At 39.6% G+C, this 17,158-nt stretch overlaps 1 protein-coding gene across 1 annotated transcript in view; it reads right to left on the bottom strand.

Moving 5' to 3' along the window:
• Window positions 1-17,158, bottom strand: part of lrp1bb (low density lipoprotein receptor-related protein 1Bb) — a 520,571-nt gene that overhangs the window by 55,708 nt on the left and 447,705 nt on the right. Inside the window, exons 71-81 of the mRNA XM_061722939.1 lie at window positions 14,586-14,718; window positions 13,460-13,566; window positions 13,151-13,283; window positions 10,792-10,914; window positions 10,439-10,561; window positions 3,247-3,387; window positions 2,986-3,120; window positions 1,932-2,051; window positions 1,580-1,821; window positions 1,218-1,441; window positions 733-839 (exon numbers count right to left, since the gene is read on the bottom strand). Of these exons, the coding sequence (XP_061578923.1) occupies window positions 733-839; window positions 1,218-1,441; window positions 1,580-1,821; window positions 1,932-2,051; window positions 2,986-3,120; window positions 3,247-3,387; window positions 10,439-10,561; window positions 10,792-10,914; window positions 13,151-13,283; window positions 13,460-13,566; window positions 14,586-14,718 (1,588 nt within the window). The remainder of the gene's footprint in view (window positions 1-732; window positions 840-1,217; window positions 1,442-1,579; window positions 1,822-1,931; window positions 2,052-2,985; window positions 3,121-3,246; window positions 3,388-10,438; window positions 10,562-10,791; window positions 10,915-13,150; window positions 13,284-13,459; window positions 13,567-14,585; window positions 14,719-17,158) is intronic.

Genomic DNA, 17,158 nt, shown 5'->3' with positions numbered 1-17,158 from the left:
ACAGATATTTTGGGATTTTAATATATAAAAAATTTAAATAATAAAGAAGGCGGAGCAGAGCGGTGACAACCTTTGTGAGCGAGGAGCGGAAATTCTCGCCGCTTCACTCCGCTCACATGCTCTGATATACAAAGACAGTTTGTCTGTGTAACGGCGACACATGGAGCTGATCAGAGCAGTATGAACGATACTGTACACAATACAATGCAAATACAGTGTTATTACCAGGTTATTACCGGTAGTCGCCCGGGCGTTTAATTGAACCGGCGTTTATTATACCAAATGGGCTCGGACCCCCGGCGGCTATTAGAGCACAGGCGCGTATTTGCGCGCGGGCGACTATTTGGTCATCTACGGTAACTCCAATTTGAAAAATGTGCCGAATAAACTGGAGCTAAGGAAGCTATATCCTGACCAAGCGTGTGATTTTCAAGAGGAGCCAAATTGTGTTTGACACACACAAGGAGGGCAGGATAGATGTGAACACCAAACAATTCAAAAGATGCCAAACAACTGCCTCATAAATACTCATATGAAGCCGATGTTTTAAAAAATGTACTGTATGCATTCAACCTGTACATTCATCCTCAAAAACAGAGAGTGATAAGAAACACACTCAGTAAGAATATTACTTTATGTCTATTATTGTCTTTAAAGGTATTTTTTTCTTTAAGTATCCTTAAGATACCAATATGACACAAGAGAAAAATATTAAAAGATAAAAATACCTACCAGTAGGCCTTCGAAGATTTTTCTCCAAAAGCACTCTGCGCAATGATCCATCCATGGCTGATTCCTCTATTTGAGAGTGATCACCAATTACACTCCAGTACATCATTCTGCCAGAGAAAAGGATAAACTAATACTCCTTCCATTTTCATAGATATAAAAATACTTACAAGCGCAAAAATATTAATCTATATAGCCTAAAATGTACATATGTTATAGTTACAGCAGCAACTTATGGATGTAGTAATATGACCTAAATTTAAGCCCAATTACAACTTGACTGAATGACTTGTGACTGATGTGTACATTTGAGGAAGATTGAAGATTAGTAGTAAGAGTGTGTATGAGATGGTTTTTTTTTTGGTAAGGCACCTTTAATGGAGGAGATCTAGTAATGTTTAGTTATGTAAAGACGTGACTGATCAATCGACTGAACTCACTGATTAATTAACAAATAGAAGCATATAAGTAGTATGTACACAGCTTACCCTCTGGCTGGGTTTACAGCAATAGCATATGGTTCTCCTGCAATGTCTGTAATCAGGCGGGTGCAATTTGGTCCCTTAAGTTGGCCCACATTTATTGAATATCGTAATTTTGTCCAGTGGGCTGTGTAATAACTGAACCAGTGCATCCGAGAGTGATCAGTCCAATAAATGTTGCTTGTGATCCAGTCAGCAGAAATATCTCTGGGACGACGGAAGTCTGAACACTGCAGGTGATAACAGTCACAGTGTCACAGTTTGAATTCAACTCCTGTGTATTCAGTTTCACATCTTTTTTTAAATGGCCGTAAAGACCAGCAGATATAACATCTTTATAGATATAAAAACAGGACAGACGTTCTTACAATGTTTCGAACATTTGATTTAGTCTGGCTCCTTTCAAAAGAGTCTGTGTAAAAAATTCCACCAGGGTTAAACTGTGTTGCCCAGATAAATTTCTGGGGATGAAACAGATCATCCATGCCAATGATGCGGGCATTGTTCTCAATGTGAGCAAGCAGTTTGTGTCCATGGCTTTGGTTATATGGATAAAGGAAGCTTCGTATTTCAGTATCGTTTGCTATATAGAGCGCTTGATCCTCCGTTCCTACAATATGTGTAAAAAAAAAGAAGAAATGAGAGAGGTGTCATATCATTATTTGAACATATCAGTCATATCATAACTGGGTTTGTAAATCAGTATGTAGAAAACAATACCTTTTGCTACACAGTTGCCATTGATCTCCTTATAATTCCGATCACATGTGCATTTAAAAGATCCTTTAGAGTTTATGCAGTAATGAGGACAAGTGTCAAACTGCAGACACTCATTTATCTCTGGAAATTAGATGAACAGGTTCATTTATCATAAAAAATTCATGTGACATAAAAACTAAACATTTTTCATTGTCTATTAAATGTTTTTTTTATGCAGGGTGAAGAAGTAAAAACTGACAAATAGACAAATAAACATGAAGTTCCTTCTTTTTTTAACCATCCTTTGGTAGGGCAATATTGGTGGTAAAGGTCCAAATCCTGCTGCATGGCCCCTTGTGAAATTCAGTAAACACACATTTTTCCTTTGAACTAAAGGGGATTGTTCTATTAATTAAGAAATAAAAATCAAACAAAGGAAGTTGTTGCTGTCAATATACAGCAAAACAGGTCCAAGTCGCATTTCATGAGCTCTTGTGCAAAAATGTTGTATTTCATTTCTTTACATAGTTTGTATCGTTTTTCAGATTAATGGGAATCAACTACAATTTTTTGGATGTCCTTAACGATTTCCTACAGGTTCATATATTTTACAACCCCCCAAGACCACCTAATTTTTGCCACTGAGAAACTGATTGTGTGGACTATGACATATGTTCCTTTCTTCTGATGTGTGCTCATCTTTTTTATTACTTGTGTGAAAATCCTATGGTATATATATAGGATATGGTGTCAGCTCATATTCAGAAATGGCAGAAATATTGTAGACCAATATTTGTCCAAAAGTGATCAGGCACCACTGCAGTGCACTGAAATTTCTTCCAGTTTGTCAATTCAAATGATTATCATTATTGGTATTATTATTCAACTTCATTACTAATGCTTTAAAGTCTGTTAATGTAAAAGCTCCTAGTCATTAAATAAGGTGAGCAGAATTAATTGCCAACTACATGACTTCTGATAATACCCATAGTTTAGTAATTCATTGTATAACGTGGGATTTTAAATAATTAATTCTCATGATGAGGGAAAACAAACTGAACTGCTCATACATTACCTATACACTGGCCGTTATTTTGGTTCCTCTTGAAACCAGGTTTGCACTGGCATATAGCAAAAGCATTTGTCTGGTTGCAAATGGCATCCTCCCCACACGGATTTGTTTTCTTTCCACATACATCTCCACTGGAAACTACAAATAAAGGCAAACCTTTGATTACACTTCTGCATCTTAGACACCTAATGGGCTTTTCGTTTGATGTGCAGTAACCAAGAAAGCATCCTTATCATTCATTCATTCAGTAACTGTTGTACTTGCATGACTTGCAGTCCTGCTCATCAGACCCGCCATCCCCACAGTCATTGAAGAGGTCACACTGGAGTTGCAATGGGATGCAGCGTCGTTTACTGCAGGTGAACTCTGTCTTCCCGCAGGGCCGAGGTCTTCCAGCCATCACTTCTGCTTGAAAGCACAGAATAAAATTAATAAAATACATACACTAACCAGCCACTTTGTTAGGTACACCTGTCCAACTGCTCATGTTGTGCAACAAAGGGAGTGCTGGTTCAGTTATTTGAGAGTTAATAATAATTGTCTTACGATAGTTATTAATAATTAATAATGAAGATGAATTATCAAAATGAATAAATCAAAATGGGGCACCACCTGAATTATCAGGAAATAATAACTAAACAGCAGAATCAGTCTCAAAGTAGCTGTTATTCAATGCGTGCCAGCCTGTTGCCAGGGATGGCACTATAGAGTAATGTGATGGAAGGAGGGCGAAGAACAAAGAAGGCGAGCACAGGCCTTTGCAACCAGCAAATGTCACAAATATGTGCAAAATAAACACAAACAACTTCTCTCATTCAAATGAATCCGAATTTATTGACACAAGTATTAAAAGATAATGGACTTGAGATAATTTCCGATACCTAAACTACACATAAACAACTAACTCCAGATTATGTACGTGTGTTTGTATATGTGTGTCAGTGTGTATACGTGCGTGTGTGACGATGGCTGTTCATACACGTGGTGAGGCAAAAGAAAAGATGGCTGACGAAGTCACGTGGTGACTGAGTCTCACGTGATTCAAAATGGCGGATGAGATTGCCTCATCCAAGGTTTTATGGCCAAAATAAGAGTGTGCGTGTGTGTCGGGTTAAAAGAAGAAGATGAGAGAAATAGAGAAGATAGTAAAACCCAAGACACTAGAATAACTTCTCATTACCAGACAACCAAGGTCTTCTGATGTTTCCCACACAGAGACGCACCAATGTGAAACTAACTTCACATGTGCGTTTGGGTCATTTAACTAGGAAATGAGGAAGGGCTTTGTTTTCTGTTGTGGAAGAACGTGTCATCAAGATTCAGCAACATGGATGCAGCAATAGAAAAAAAAACACACCTAAGCTAATAAACCCAGTTGTGACGGGATCAGTGGACCGGCTCACAGCGTAAAACTAAACTAGTTAAATGTGTTAACTATGTTTCTCTGCCCAGACCTTTGTAGTCGAAGAAAAAGGTGGTTTTGTCTGGCCGGTCAGCGTTCCTTGGTGAACAGCTGGGTGGTTACGCTCCGCAGGTGATCCTGATAAACAGCGGCTCTCTCTCTCCTACTCTCTTCATCTCAGTGTGGATGAGGGGAATGCATGGGCACAGCAGCTGGGCCTCCTTCAGCTCCAGGTCGGTCCAAAGGCGTTCACGTCGAGACATGGAAGGATCCCTCGTTCGGCTCATCTGGGGCTCAGAACGTTTGCGGGTCACTCATTGCAGCGCTGCAGACTATGGTTGCCATTTACAGGCAACCAGACGCTTCTTTAGGCACAATAATGGAGAAGGCCGGCCCATAGCTAGTGGCTCTTCATGCTAAAATAGGAGCTGTGGCCTTCTTCACAGCTCACAAAGAACTCCATGGGAGAGTGGAGAGGGCTGAGAGAGAAGAGAGAGTGGGGAGGGCAGGGGCCCCTCCTGCATTTTGGGATACATGCCCGATGAGGGGGCTATTTCTTATCACCGCCTGTCCGTAAATGAAAAACCTGCCAGGGCTTTGAGTCATTATGGATGATGACTGTCATAATGACTTTGTTTCAGACCATGTGGTCAGCTGTAAGAAATCGAGGCTGACCTCAGAGTTCGGCCTCAGAGCTAGGCCTCAGAATTGAAATTAAGTCTTCCCCTGTTCAACACTGGACCGTGGCCCAACACTCTTTAATGCAAATTTCAAATTAACCAAACACATTGCAGCAACTTAATGCATTTAGGTATATAGACATGGTCAAGAGGATCTGCTGCAGTTCAAATTAAGCATCAGAAGAAAGGGAAGAAAGGTGGTTTAAGTGACTTTAAATGTGGCATGTTTGTTGGTGTCAGACGGGCTGGTCTGAGTATTTCAGAAACTGCTGACCTTCTGGAATTTTCACACACAACCATCTCTAAGGTTTACAGAGAATGGTCCAAAAAAGAGAAAATATCCAGTGAGCGGCAGTGCTGTGGGCCCAAATGCCTTGTTTATCTCTGAACGCAATACATGTTGAACCTTGAGGCAGAAGACAGGAAACTGAGGCTAAAATTCGCACAGGCTCATCAAAATTGGATAACAGAAGATTGGAAAAATGTTGCCCGGTCTTATGACTCTTGATTTGTGCTGTGACATTCGGATGGCAGGGTCAGAAAAACCGTGTAAACACCACAGCCTACCTGAGTATTGTTGCTGACCATGTGCATCCCTTTATGACCCCAGTGTACCATCTTCCGATGGCTACTTCCAACAGGATAACGTGCTATGTCATAAAGCGCAAATTATCTCAGACTGGTTTCTTGAACATGACAATTAGTTCACTGTACTCAATTGGCCTCCACAGTCACGAGATCTCAATCCAATATAGCACCTTTGGAATGTGGTGAAACGGGTGATTGGCATCATGGATGTGCAGCCGGCCAAACTTGCAGTAACTGAGGTGAACTGAAGTGAACTGAAGTGAGGCTATCATGTCAATATGGACCAAACTCTCAGAGGAATGTTTCCAGTACCTTGTTGAATCTATGCCACAAAGGATTATGGCAGTTCTGAAGGCAAGAGGGGGTCCAACCCGATACTAGCAAGGTGAGTGTATATATTCAAGCCATTAAGTGTTGCTTTCAGGTTAATTATTCATTGCACATCTCCTGGTCATTTGCGTCTTGTCTGTGATGGAATTGTACACTAATTGAACAAAGTCTTGTGCTAGTTGTTTCATCTTACTAATAACCTTTCCTCCAGTGGATCCTGAAAATGAAGAAGACTATAATTTTGACACAATGGCAACGATTGCCTTTATTATTTGCATCCATAAAAGTTTTTATCTTTCCTTCCCAAGAATGTATGGAACAAATACAAGTGACTCCCTCAAAGAGCAAGAAAATACATTGGAAAAGTGCATAATGAAGTGATAGGGAGGTTGAGGAAGGGATTAAGGTGAAATTAAGGGGGATGGATGAAAAGAAGACCCATACAATGTTGAAAGGTAATGGACTGAGATAAAAGACAGATAGTCAAATCAGAGAGGAAGATGAATGGACAACAGACAGAATGAGAGAGAAGTAAAGCTATTTGCCCCTCTCTTCCAGCTCTGTGTGTTTATTCAGAGAGAAATTGTGTTGAGGCAACATACCAGAACACAGTGACAGCATCAATTGAGGTTTTGGTGCTATCCACCTAATTAATAAGCCATTTTCACTTTCAAAGAATAAAAAAAAATGGAAAAAGAAAAAAGTGTACTGAAAAAGTCTCATGTATCATATTTATTATGTCTAAGTGACTATTTGTTATACAGCCAGCAGAAACGCATGCAAATCGCATAAAAGAACACACAAGAACAGGTTAAAACTCCACATCAGAATGACAAATGATGTTTTAAGTCGGTTTGTTGTGCATTCAGGAAAACTGTATCAGCAACCAGTAGAGAAAGATTCTCATTTACCTATCAACTTGATCTGAAGCAAATTTGAAACTGTTAACATAAAAAATATGATAGGGCACTTTACTGTCTTAATTTTGCCTTAACTAGTGAATTAATTATCCCAGACAATTATTTTTCTTTTCTTAACACAGTTTTTATCATTTATTGTTTTAGTTTAAACGTCTGTTGCTCACTGGCTTTTATTTTGTAAAAGTCCAGTCTTGATTTGGCCTAGAATGTTGCTTACTGCTGCGGCGGTCATAGGAAATAGAAACAGTCAGAAAAGAAGAGAGGAAGAAAGCGGGATAAACAAACAACGAGAAAGGTACGCAAGTTATACATGGCCATTTTCATTTAAAATTTCTTCCAGATTGCACAGTTGTGATTCTGAACAGGAAGACGACTCAATTGAGAACAGTGTGTGCCGATACAGGGCAGAGTTCATTTTGCATAAGCCTTTCACAAGCCAAAAAAAAAAAAACATCATCTCTGAGGCCTAACTCTGAGGCCTAAGACCGTAGAATCTCATAATGCTAATTATTATGATTTTTGATATTTTGAACTTTGAATTTAAAAAAAATGTCAATTTGACTTTGGATGCTTTTTGCTAGGCAACAGGTTGTCGTAGAGACATCATTCAAATGTCCAAAGACTCACCCCACTGTCGTCTACAGCATATTGAAATTAGTGCTGTCAAGCAATTAAAAAAATTTAGACATTTATTAATTAAGAGCTGTAATTAATTAATCTAATTAGTCTCTTCTTTAATATTTCCTAAAAATCTCTCAGAAAAGCCTTCAACTTATTGTGTCTTCCTTTAAATACATTACATTATTGTGGCAGATTGATACATAATAAAAGAAAAAAAAAAGGCTTTATTAAGTCATTGTTCTAACAGACTTGAACAGATGCAGTCCTAGCCATTTACATCCACTTGGCAATATCATTCGCCAGCCTCTCTGTCGCAGACTTGCCCATGCGCGGGCTGCTCTCCTCTAGTGTAATTTGGTGAATAGCGTTGCTGTGGTTTGATAAATTGCTAACATCTTTGCTGCTAATGTTAGCTGTGGCTGCACTCGCTACTGAGTGCTCTGCATAAATGTGGTGGGCTAAACTTTAGCTGCTTCGGTGGCAAGCAAATTCCTTTCCACAAAGAACACATCAATTTACCTTTATAAATGGTGCCGTCGGGGCGTTTTAGAAATGTATATTCTCCATTTACTGGACCGACAACAACCACACGGTCCTCCATTTTCACTTTCACTTCGCTACTCACTGCCCCCCCCCATGCCTGTCCAGCTACAATGGGAGCCTACCAGCATAGCAGAAAAGATTTCTCTTTTCTTCTTCCGCTTATTATGGCCATGCCAGTAGTGCATTTCATTAGCTTAAAAAAAATGCCAAGAACCTCCCTGAAAGAAAAAAAAAAAGTGAAAAAAATGTCATAAAAAACGACAAAAAAATGACATTTTGCTATGGACTTGGATGTAGAAAATGTTTCAGAATGTTTCACTGCAATGTTTCAAAATGTTTCACTGCAGTTGCTCGACTGACCGATAGAACATGGCTGCAAAAGCGAGTCAAACTCCATTATCCCACTTTATAGCAGAAATAATCATATTTACAACCTGGTTCAAAAACTGCTGGGATTGGTTTGTACCATGCCAGGAGTTTATATCATGCATATAATGTATTTCTAATATGATTGCTTGGCAGTGGGCTCAGCCAATCACCGTCAAGCTATTGCCCTTCGCAAAGCAACTATCTGTTTGTACAAATCCAGCGTAACGGGATGGTAATTTTTTATTTCACCGTCGAGTCAATATATCAAACTAGGGATGCCCCGATAGTATTTATATTTGTGTACTTGCCGATACCGAGTAACGATACAATACTTCTACCACAATAATAACTAGGCTAAAAATGCAATGAAAAATGATTTGCATATATATATATATATATATATATACATATATGTATATATATATATATTATATGTATAACATATAATATTTTATAACATAAATAAATATAATATGATTAATTCAATAAAAATAAATACAATGAGTAGAATAACTTTTTTACACAAAAAATTATCTTTCTGTGTAAATAAAAAGTTTCCACACTGGCACTGTATTCACATTTAAGAAAATATCAAACATAACATATCAATGAAACATCATATCGCGGCTTAAGTGCGTCGAGAAGACGGCGAAATCCTTCGTCTTCTACAACTGACAGTGGCTGCTCATCCAGCGCTATATAACGGGTTAGAGCCTCCGTTATTTTAACTTGTCTCTTGCCATTGTCTGTCGCTTTTGCAGAACCTGAGCTAATGTTGGCTGTTGTGTTCTTGCAGTAGCATTAGCAAACTCTGTATACTCAGCTTTATGATGTGTATTGAGATGTTTTATCCAGTTGCTGGTATTAAACAACGTATTCTCCTTCCCTCCTCTTGACACCTTAGCAGCACGTAGCTTGCAGTCTGCCTTGCTTCTGTCGTTGTCCCTTATTTTGAAATATGTCCACACTGCTGACATCCTGCTGCATTAATTGTCGCTATCTTGCCTGAAACGGCGCTGCCAGTTTCACTCATGGGTATCACTCTCTTCTCATCACCACGCTGACTGCAGCTCTACATCTCCCCCTAGAGTCACTAATCAGTAACTACAACAACAATGAAGTGGTATCGGTGCGTGGTATCGGAGAATTTTTAGTATATGAGAGCCGTATTGGCCCCGATATCGATACCAGTATTGGTATTGGGGCATCCCTATATCAAATGGTGTAAAGGTCTGAGCGCAGATCTGCAGATATGTCGACAGGGTTGGGGTGAAGGAGCTGTGAGCACAGCTAACTATGATTGATTTGATGTGGATGCGTTCCCGAGGCCTAGCTGAGTGACATGGCTGCATTCTGTATGAAGGAAAACGGGCTTCAAAACTAGTGTTCAGAAACCAATGGGTCACGTGACCGAATGTTTCGCCCATTGTTATATACAGTCTATGGTTGCACCTGGCCCTATTATTGTCCTGTTTCATGAAATATAACCAAACTTTGGTACGTTTCTGCCTCAATGCCATGATGGAAGTATTCTGAGCCAAAACTAAGCGTGTACATGACTTCATCACGAAGATGCGTTAGACATTGGCAGAATCTATAAACGGAATCGTTAGGCAGTACGGTTAAAGATACCACGGAATCGAACTACGTGGATGTTGATTCCCATCCCTAGTGACATGCTAGATCTGCACCATAAACGCAGGGTATCCACCGCTGTAAAGGGGGCTTATGACACAAACCTGGATAAGCACAGATTAATTGATGGATGTGGACTGATCGCTACGCAGGTTCTTTCTAAGGTTTTTTCCACATTAAATAGTTTATGAAGCAAACTTTTATGCCCATATTCTACTTGCATTTCAAATACAGTAAACGTTTATCAAGATCAACTGCATCAAGCGAATCTTTAGCTCTCTGCACTTGTTTCATGAACAGATGATAAATGTACACTCACATTATGAAGCTGCTGATTGCAGCATCGGATCTGTACTTTCTCTACTCACCGCACTCTTCTTCGTCTGAATTGTCACCGCAGTCATCCACTTTGTTGCAGACTTGGTCTGTGCGCAGACACACATGGTCATTTCTACAACGGAAAGGCCTTGTAGGAGGACAGGTCAGAGTTTCTGAAGATCAAAAGAAACAAAAAGTTAATGTTACTTTTTATTACTAATTAATTGGCCACTGCTTCGCTGCCAACAATAATTTGTGTGTTAAAGAACACACTTATATAAAGGTCTTCTGATTCAGCTATTAAAGAACACAAACAATGAAAGATTCCCTGTTGGGAAAAATTTTAATTAGAAGCATTCATTATTGACTGAATAGGATTTTGTGATTGACAGATTTAACCTACCGCACATATCTCTATCTTCATCAGAGTTATCTCCACAGTCATCCTTGCCATCACAAACCCATGTGTGGAGTTTGCATAAAGTATTGTTGCAAGTGAATTCATCAGGCCGGCAGAAGAAAGCTCCTGCAGTTACAAAGATAAGTCCCCACAAATGTTATCACTGTAACTCAAAATTGTGTGAAATTTGACTGCATACTGCAAGATCACACCGACAGATGGCTTTACATGATGATCAAAACAGGATTTCATGTCACAAAAGCAGATTCTGAATCCCTTCTGTCTTTCTCATTTCAAAATCCCTTCATCTGTCATGTTTTTTCCACTCAAAGGTTCTTTAGTTTTATCTTTCACTGTCTTTAACTGCATTTTACTCCAAACTACAATGCAGATTAATACAGAATGCAATGATTTCTCACAAACTAATTACCTACAATAGAGCACAGGAACATTTAAAATAGTAAAAGTGAGCCATATGGCCATTGTATAAAAAAATAATAATCACATTTTGAATTTGATAGGAGCAACACTTCCCAAAATGTGGGCTGTAGTTTGCCAATCTGGAAAAACTGCAAACTGTGAAACAATTTTAGTATAATGCTCCATATCCCAAAAATTGTGAAGACTTTGAAGACTTTGGCCCTGTCCCAATACTCCCCCTACCCCTCGTTTTCATCCCTACCCCTAAATTTTGCGCGTTCCCGTGAGGGTAGTGGTGTCCCAATTCCTCTTTCCAACTAGGGGTAGTGAAGAAAACTAGTGTAGTGGCTATGAATCTCTCCCTACGGATCGAGGGACTTCCAAAGCTGACTAGCTGAACTAGTGACAGAAAAATTTCCCAGAATGCTTTTCGTCGTCATTTGCGGACTGAATCAAAAAAAAAAAACATGGCGGACATTTCTTATTTTTTAGTGAATAAAATAAATATTTTGAGTTAGTTTCTGCATAAAAATGCGTTTTGATTACATTTCTAGCGAGAAATATATATTTTACTTTCATAATATTCACTCAGTGAATGTACACAATCACTTTTTTGCCCGTTTTGGCAACCTCGCCAGAATAAAGGCTGATTTATGGTTCCGCGTTACACCAACGCAGAGCCTACGGCGTAGGGTACGCAGCGACGCGCGCCGTACCCTACGGCTACGCCATCTATTCTGGCCTGATACTCTTCCCTGCCTTGATGAAAGGAGAAGCTAGCGCTAGATGCTCTTTAAATTCTCCCATAGATGAGCTGATGCGCTGCACCTGTGTCAGGAGAGCGCCCGGCTCGTCCGCGTGGCTGAGCGCCACTCGCCGGCCGACTCCGCACTCCCAGCGCGACTGGGTTGCGGGGGAAAGCACCAGCCGAGCCCCAACAGTTTCCTCCCTTTGGTGAAATGTCCACATTGCAAGTATTGTCGCCCTTTTGTCATCGTTTTTGGTCAAATGTAACCAAACTTTTGAGCGTTTATGCCGCTTTGTCCCCATGTTTTCCTGCTGGGCGCGAATGGTGACATCATTCGCGCCCACTGGAATCGATAAGGGAATCGTTTGCGAAAAACGATTCCAGGAATTGAAACACTGGGAAGCGGTTCTCAACAAGAACCGGTTCTCGATTCCCATCCCTACCTGTGGCCCGTTTGTTTTGTTCCGATTCAGGGGCTAAATTGATACAAATTGTTTCGTTTTTCGTTTGTGTTCACAAGGCAACCGTATGTAGCGGTTCAAAGCTGTTAACAAATGCCATGCGCGAACCAACTGTTCTCTCATTGGTCAGAAATGAACGCGGAAGGAGTTTCCTCTTCCGTACCCTGGGAAAAACAACAATGGTTATAACCCCTTTCAGAGAGAGGGCGCAAAGCGCAGACTGCCGCCGCCGATCCCATTCATTGTGTATGTGCTACCGGCGCAAAAGCGGACCGCTCTGCAGCCGAGCTCGGCGGAGCCTGCCGCAGCGTTTGCGCAGCGCCGGCCTGCCCGAATTGAAAATTTTTTTATTTCACCGTGTCGCGCTGTGACGACATCTCGGCACGTCCAATAGGAGAGAAAGGAGAAGAGAGAAAGTTGTGTCCAATAGGAGAGAAGGTGGTGGAGGCTCTGCGCTGACTCTCCTCCTTGCGCCGCGGTCGCACATACACACGAATGGAGTTGTGTTGGTTGCTGTGTCGATTATGTTCTCACTACAAACGCACCGCTTCAGGTCTGGAATGGAAGCGAGCCGAGACCACCTCTCCTAGGCGATCTCGGCTCGCTTGTTTTGTGCCGCATCCGAGCGCGATTGCTGTGTTCAAACGCTCCCTGTTTCGGAACAACTGCTCCAAATGGGACAGGTGTGAAAGCACCCTAACTCATCACCATCTAAGGTCAAACTCTCACTTACCATGGCTACAGTTATCCTCATCGCTGTGATCCATGCAGTCCAGTACATCATCACAGCGCCAGCGCCGAGGGATGCAGTGGGCACGATTTAGGCACAGAAACTCATCCTCTCTGCACTCCTTCACACAGCCGATCTGTCCACAATAAAATGCTGTTAATCATCAAGCAGCTATCAAGGAAAAATTTAAATACTGTTGTTTTAGCAAGTGACCTATGAACTTTGGAGCAGTATCTCATTGCTAAAATGATGGACACTGCCAAGCTGCACTGATTTATTGTGAGTCTTTGAATCATGTTCAGCTGTACTGACCTCATCTGAGCCATCCATACAGTTTTCATGTCCATCACACCGCAGGCTGGCGGACACACAGCCACCACTGGTACAGACATACTCGTTCACAGAGCAAGACGGGACAACTGCAAGAGGGACACCTACATGAGTCAGCCCCTTTTTGTCCACACCAAGATATCACACTTTTTTCTTTCTTTGTTCCATAACATAATATTGACTGAAAAGGGAGCTCTTTGAAATAAAACATTTGAGCTTGTCATTTCTAAATCTTGCATTAAGATTTCCATCAAGTCTAAGAGTTTATATTGCTGCTAAGTAGAACTACAGTAAGTTATATTCTATTTTGTCACTAATATGGAGTTGCATGGTAATAATACAGGAGACTTCTGAAGGCCTCTGTTATTGTTGTTCATACATTTTTTTCTGCATAAAACATCTCAATATGATCATTTCTTCTGGGTTTCTCTGATATACGTTTTATTCCAGTCCCCTTGGCCAAATTGCTGAATATTTATCACCTACAACGTAGCGAGTTAAAATCTTAGACAAAGTATTTTGCTCTTGACAACAGATTAGAAGTTGACTTTAGTTCAAGCAAACAGCACAGATTTAGCACCAATATACACAAAAACAAGCAACATTTCTAATCAAACTATATATTTGAGTCTTACAAAGATTCTCAAACTTCAGTCATTAAGTGGAAAATTAAGAACGAAGTTACAACGATTTAGCATTAGCATTCTTTTTCTGTAAATCTATTTAACAGACATCAGTATCTGTTGTTAGATACCAGAAAACAGTAAATTCAGCACCAAAAAGCTCAGAACTACTGGTGCCATGTCACAAAAAAAGGTCCTTGATTGATAAGGAATCTTATAAGAGACATCAGTGAAACATTCACATCATGTTACTCACCATTGTTACCAGGTACTGAGTGACAGAAAAACAGTTTCTCTTACTTTAAGCAAGAGTGGTACAAAGCAACAACCCTTGTGCAGTCTCATGTAATAGCAGCAAAACAACTGCACTCAAAACACGCTTTAGAAACAGGATATTTTGAAATTAAATTTCTTCTCACAAATAAGGTTTAATGCTCTTCTTTTGTAAAGCATGTGAGTTACTCAGCAATGTGGTTAGTTTTCACCTGTTCCCTGGCAGCTCTTTTCATCTTCCCCCGTCTTGCAATCTTCTTGACCATCACATACCAACTTAAGTGAGATGCAGAGGTTATTGTGACATCTAAACTGGTCATCTGGACAGTGTTCCTCACAGCCTTTCTGTAAATTGATTCAGCAAATAAATACATTAACCAATATTTCAAAAGAGGTTGACATACAGAATGTGCCTTAAAACAATAGCCAGGTGTCCATACAAACAGAGTATTATTAATTCAAAGTTCATTGAACATTATTAAGAAGTTTCAACAGTCTGAAAAGCTTAAACAATGTTTTCCAAATTTAAAATAAATGTAACTACCTTTCTACTGAAACTCAACAAAGACTTGCAAGGCTTGCAGGTCAACCTGACCTGTTAATCACAGTGATTCATAAATGTGAAGTTGAATGTGAAGGCAAATTGCTAAAGGTTACAGGAGCTTCTCTAACTTTCACTGAAACAATTTCTAAAAGGATGTGTTTCCAATAATAAATTACTGGACACTGTTTTTTTTTTCCGCCTTGGACATAAAGTCAACCTGGAACTGACTTGCAATACATCCTGCTTTGCAAGATAACACAAAATACAGCATGGTGTGCTGGCTTGAGGCTTGCTCTGTGTTATATTTGTCTTTGCAAAATGTGCTTTATTAAAGTTTGCAGCCGGCTGATGGTGCTTTTAAATGTCTGATTATATTTTTTCCCTCCAGTGATGTCACGGTTGGCTTATTTTGCCCTGACAGGTTTAGTGATATGCAACCTTTGGGTTCTTTTATTGCAAGCTTCCATGGCAACAGCATTTTAGTGTGTGTGTTCTAGCTGTTATATTACTTTCTGTCCAAGCCTTATTGTGGTTCATGTCATACGTGTGTTAATTTGCCAAGAATGCAATTAGATACATGTGATAGTGTTTGGTCGGCCACCTATTGGTCATCAGGCCGATAAAGATTAAAAAAGATAAGATTCCAGATCAAACCGTTAAGGAGGGCTGGTGAAAGACACACTCTTTTACACACACACCCACGCACCTTAAGATAACTTCTGCTGCAAGATCAAAATGCACATATATCTCGTCGATAAAGGCTTTACAAAATCATGGTACTGACAGTTGTAAAAAAACAATAGTGATAGAGTCCAGTCACCATTCTAGTGCTCTCACATTTAAAAGGGATCACTGCTGAAATTTTTGAAACAACAGCAAGTAATATTTAACATTTCACCACTGTGAACATTGACTTTGTGAAGATGGCTTTGATTTTAGATCTTTTCAGTTGACTCTGGGAGCAAACGTGAGCTTGTGATCTACTGCGAGGAAAGTATGCTGTTCACTGAGGCTTAAAATGATTAAGAATAGGTGAAGAGGCCAGGCTTTTTGCAGTGCACTTTGATTGCTTTTTAAAAAATCATATCCATTCCCTTTTAAACTAAGTTAAAATCTTCTTCCCAATACAACACATCTGTATTAGATAAAGGGAGGCAATCTAGTCCATTGTGGCTTTTGTGATTGACTGTAGTGAATGATTACTGCCAAGTGAAAGGAAACATTTTATTTTGACTACAATGACCTGAAAAACCTGACACTGGGGAGGCAAATAATCAATGGATAATTAGGGTTGCAGAACTTTGAATGGAAAGAGATATGTAAAAATTGCTGTGCAAATGTTGAACAAGGCAATACATTAATAAGAGTGATGAATTATAATAACAAGCACTTGTTCTTGAATTATGCATAAAACAGCATTATTCCCATTGATGGGGCTTTTTTTATGAATCCTGCAAAAATATTTTTAAACCATGCACTGCCAGATAAATAAACATATTGATTCATTTATTTTCATGCGAGCAGAAAGGAAAAATACGAAAACAATTTGAAGCTGTATAAACGAAGAAATTAAAGCAGCTGTGTGAAGAAAAGGCAGAAAGTTTTTGTCTGCTGAAAGGCATTGAAGATTAGGCTTTCCAAAAGCCACTGGATATGTGGCATTTCATCTGAAAATATACTAGCAGGCATAATAATTCTTCACAAATAATTTGTCACGGTATTCCAGTCAACCTTTGTTTGGATTGTTGTGACCATGACGATGAAAGCTGGATATGCACATTGAATAATACCTACAATGGGCTTGTGTCTTTGTAAGCGACAATATGCGCATCTAATTGTACCTCCTGTTTCCCATTTGGATGCTGAATACAGCCTTGTGCTGTGAGCTACAACAACAAACCTTCCAGGTGATCAATTATAGACTAAATTAGATATGCTAAAATTTGCCTGTTATCCACCGTAATTTGTGTTAAGTCTATCTTTGTTCTTTTGTATTGTCTTCGCAATGTTTCATTCAACAATCTGTAATTTTAACGCTGGTCATTACTGACCACTAATTAGATAACATCAATCTGTACACAATGAAATAATGAAGAATAGTTGGTGTGATCTCTTTTCTAATGCTGCTGTAGGCAAAATGTGTGTGCTCTTCTTTGAAAGCCATTTTTGTTGAGTATTTTGTCAATAAATACAATGACAAGAGAAAGCATGTGAACCCCTTATTATTAACTGTTTTTCTGC

This window comes from Cololabis saira, chromosome 6 (assembly GCF_033807715.1).
Source record: "Cololabis saira isolate AMF1-May2022 chromosome 6, fColSai1.1, whole genome shotgun sequence".
Classification (NCBI taxonomy): domain Eukaryota; kingdom Metazoa; phylum Chordata; class Actinopteri; order Beloniformes; family Belonidae; genus Cololabis; species Cololabis saira.
The sequence above is the reverse complement of the archived record's forward strand: the minus strand, read 5'-3'. Positions and strand labels throughout refer to the sequence as shown.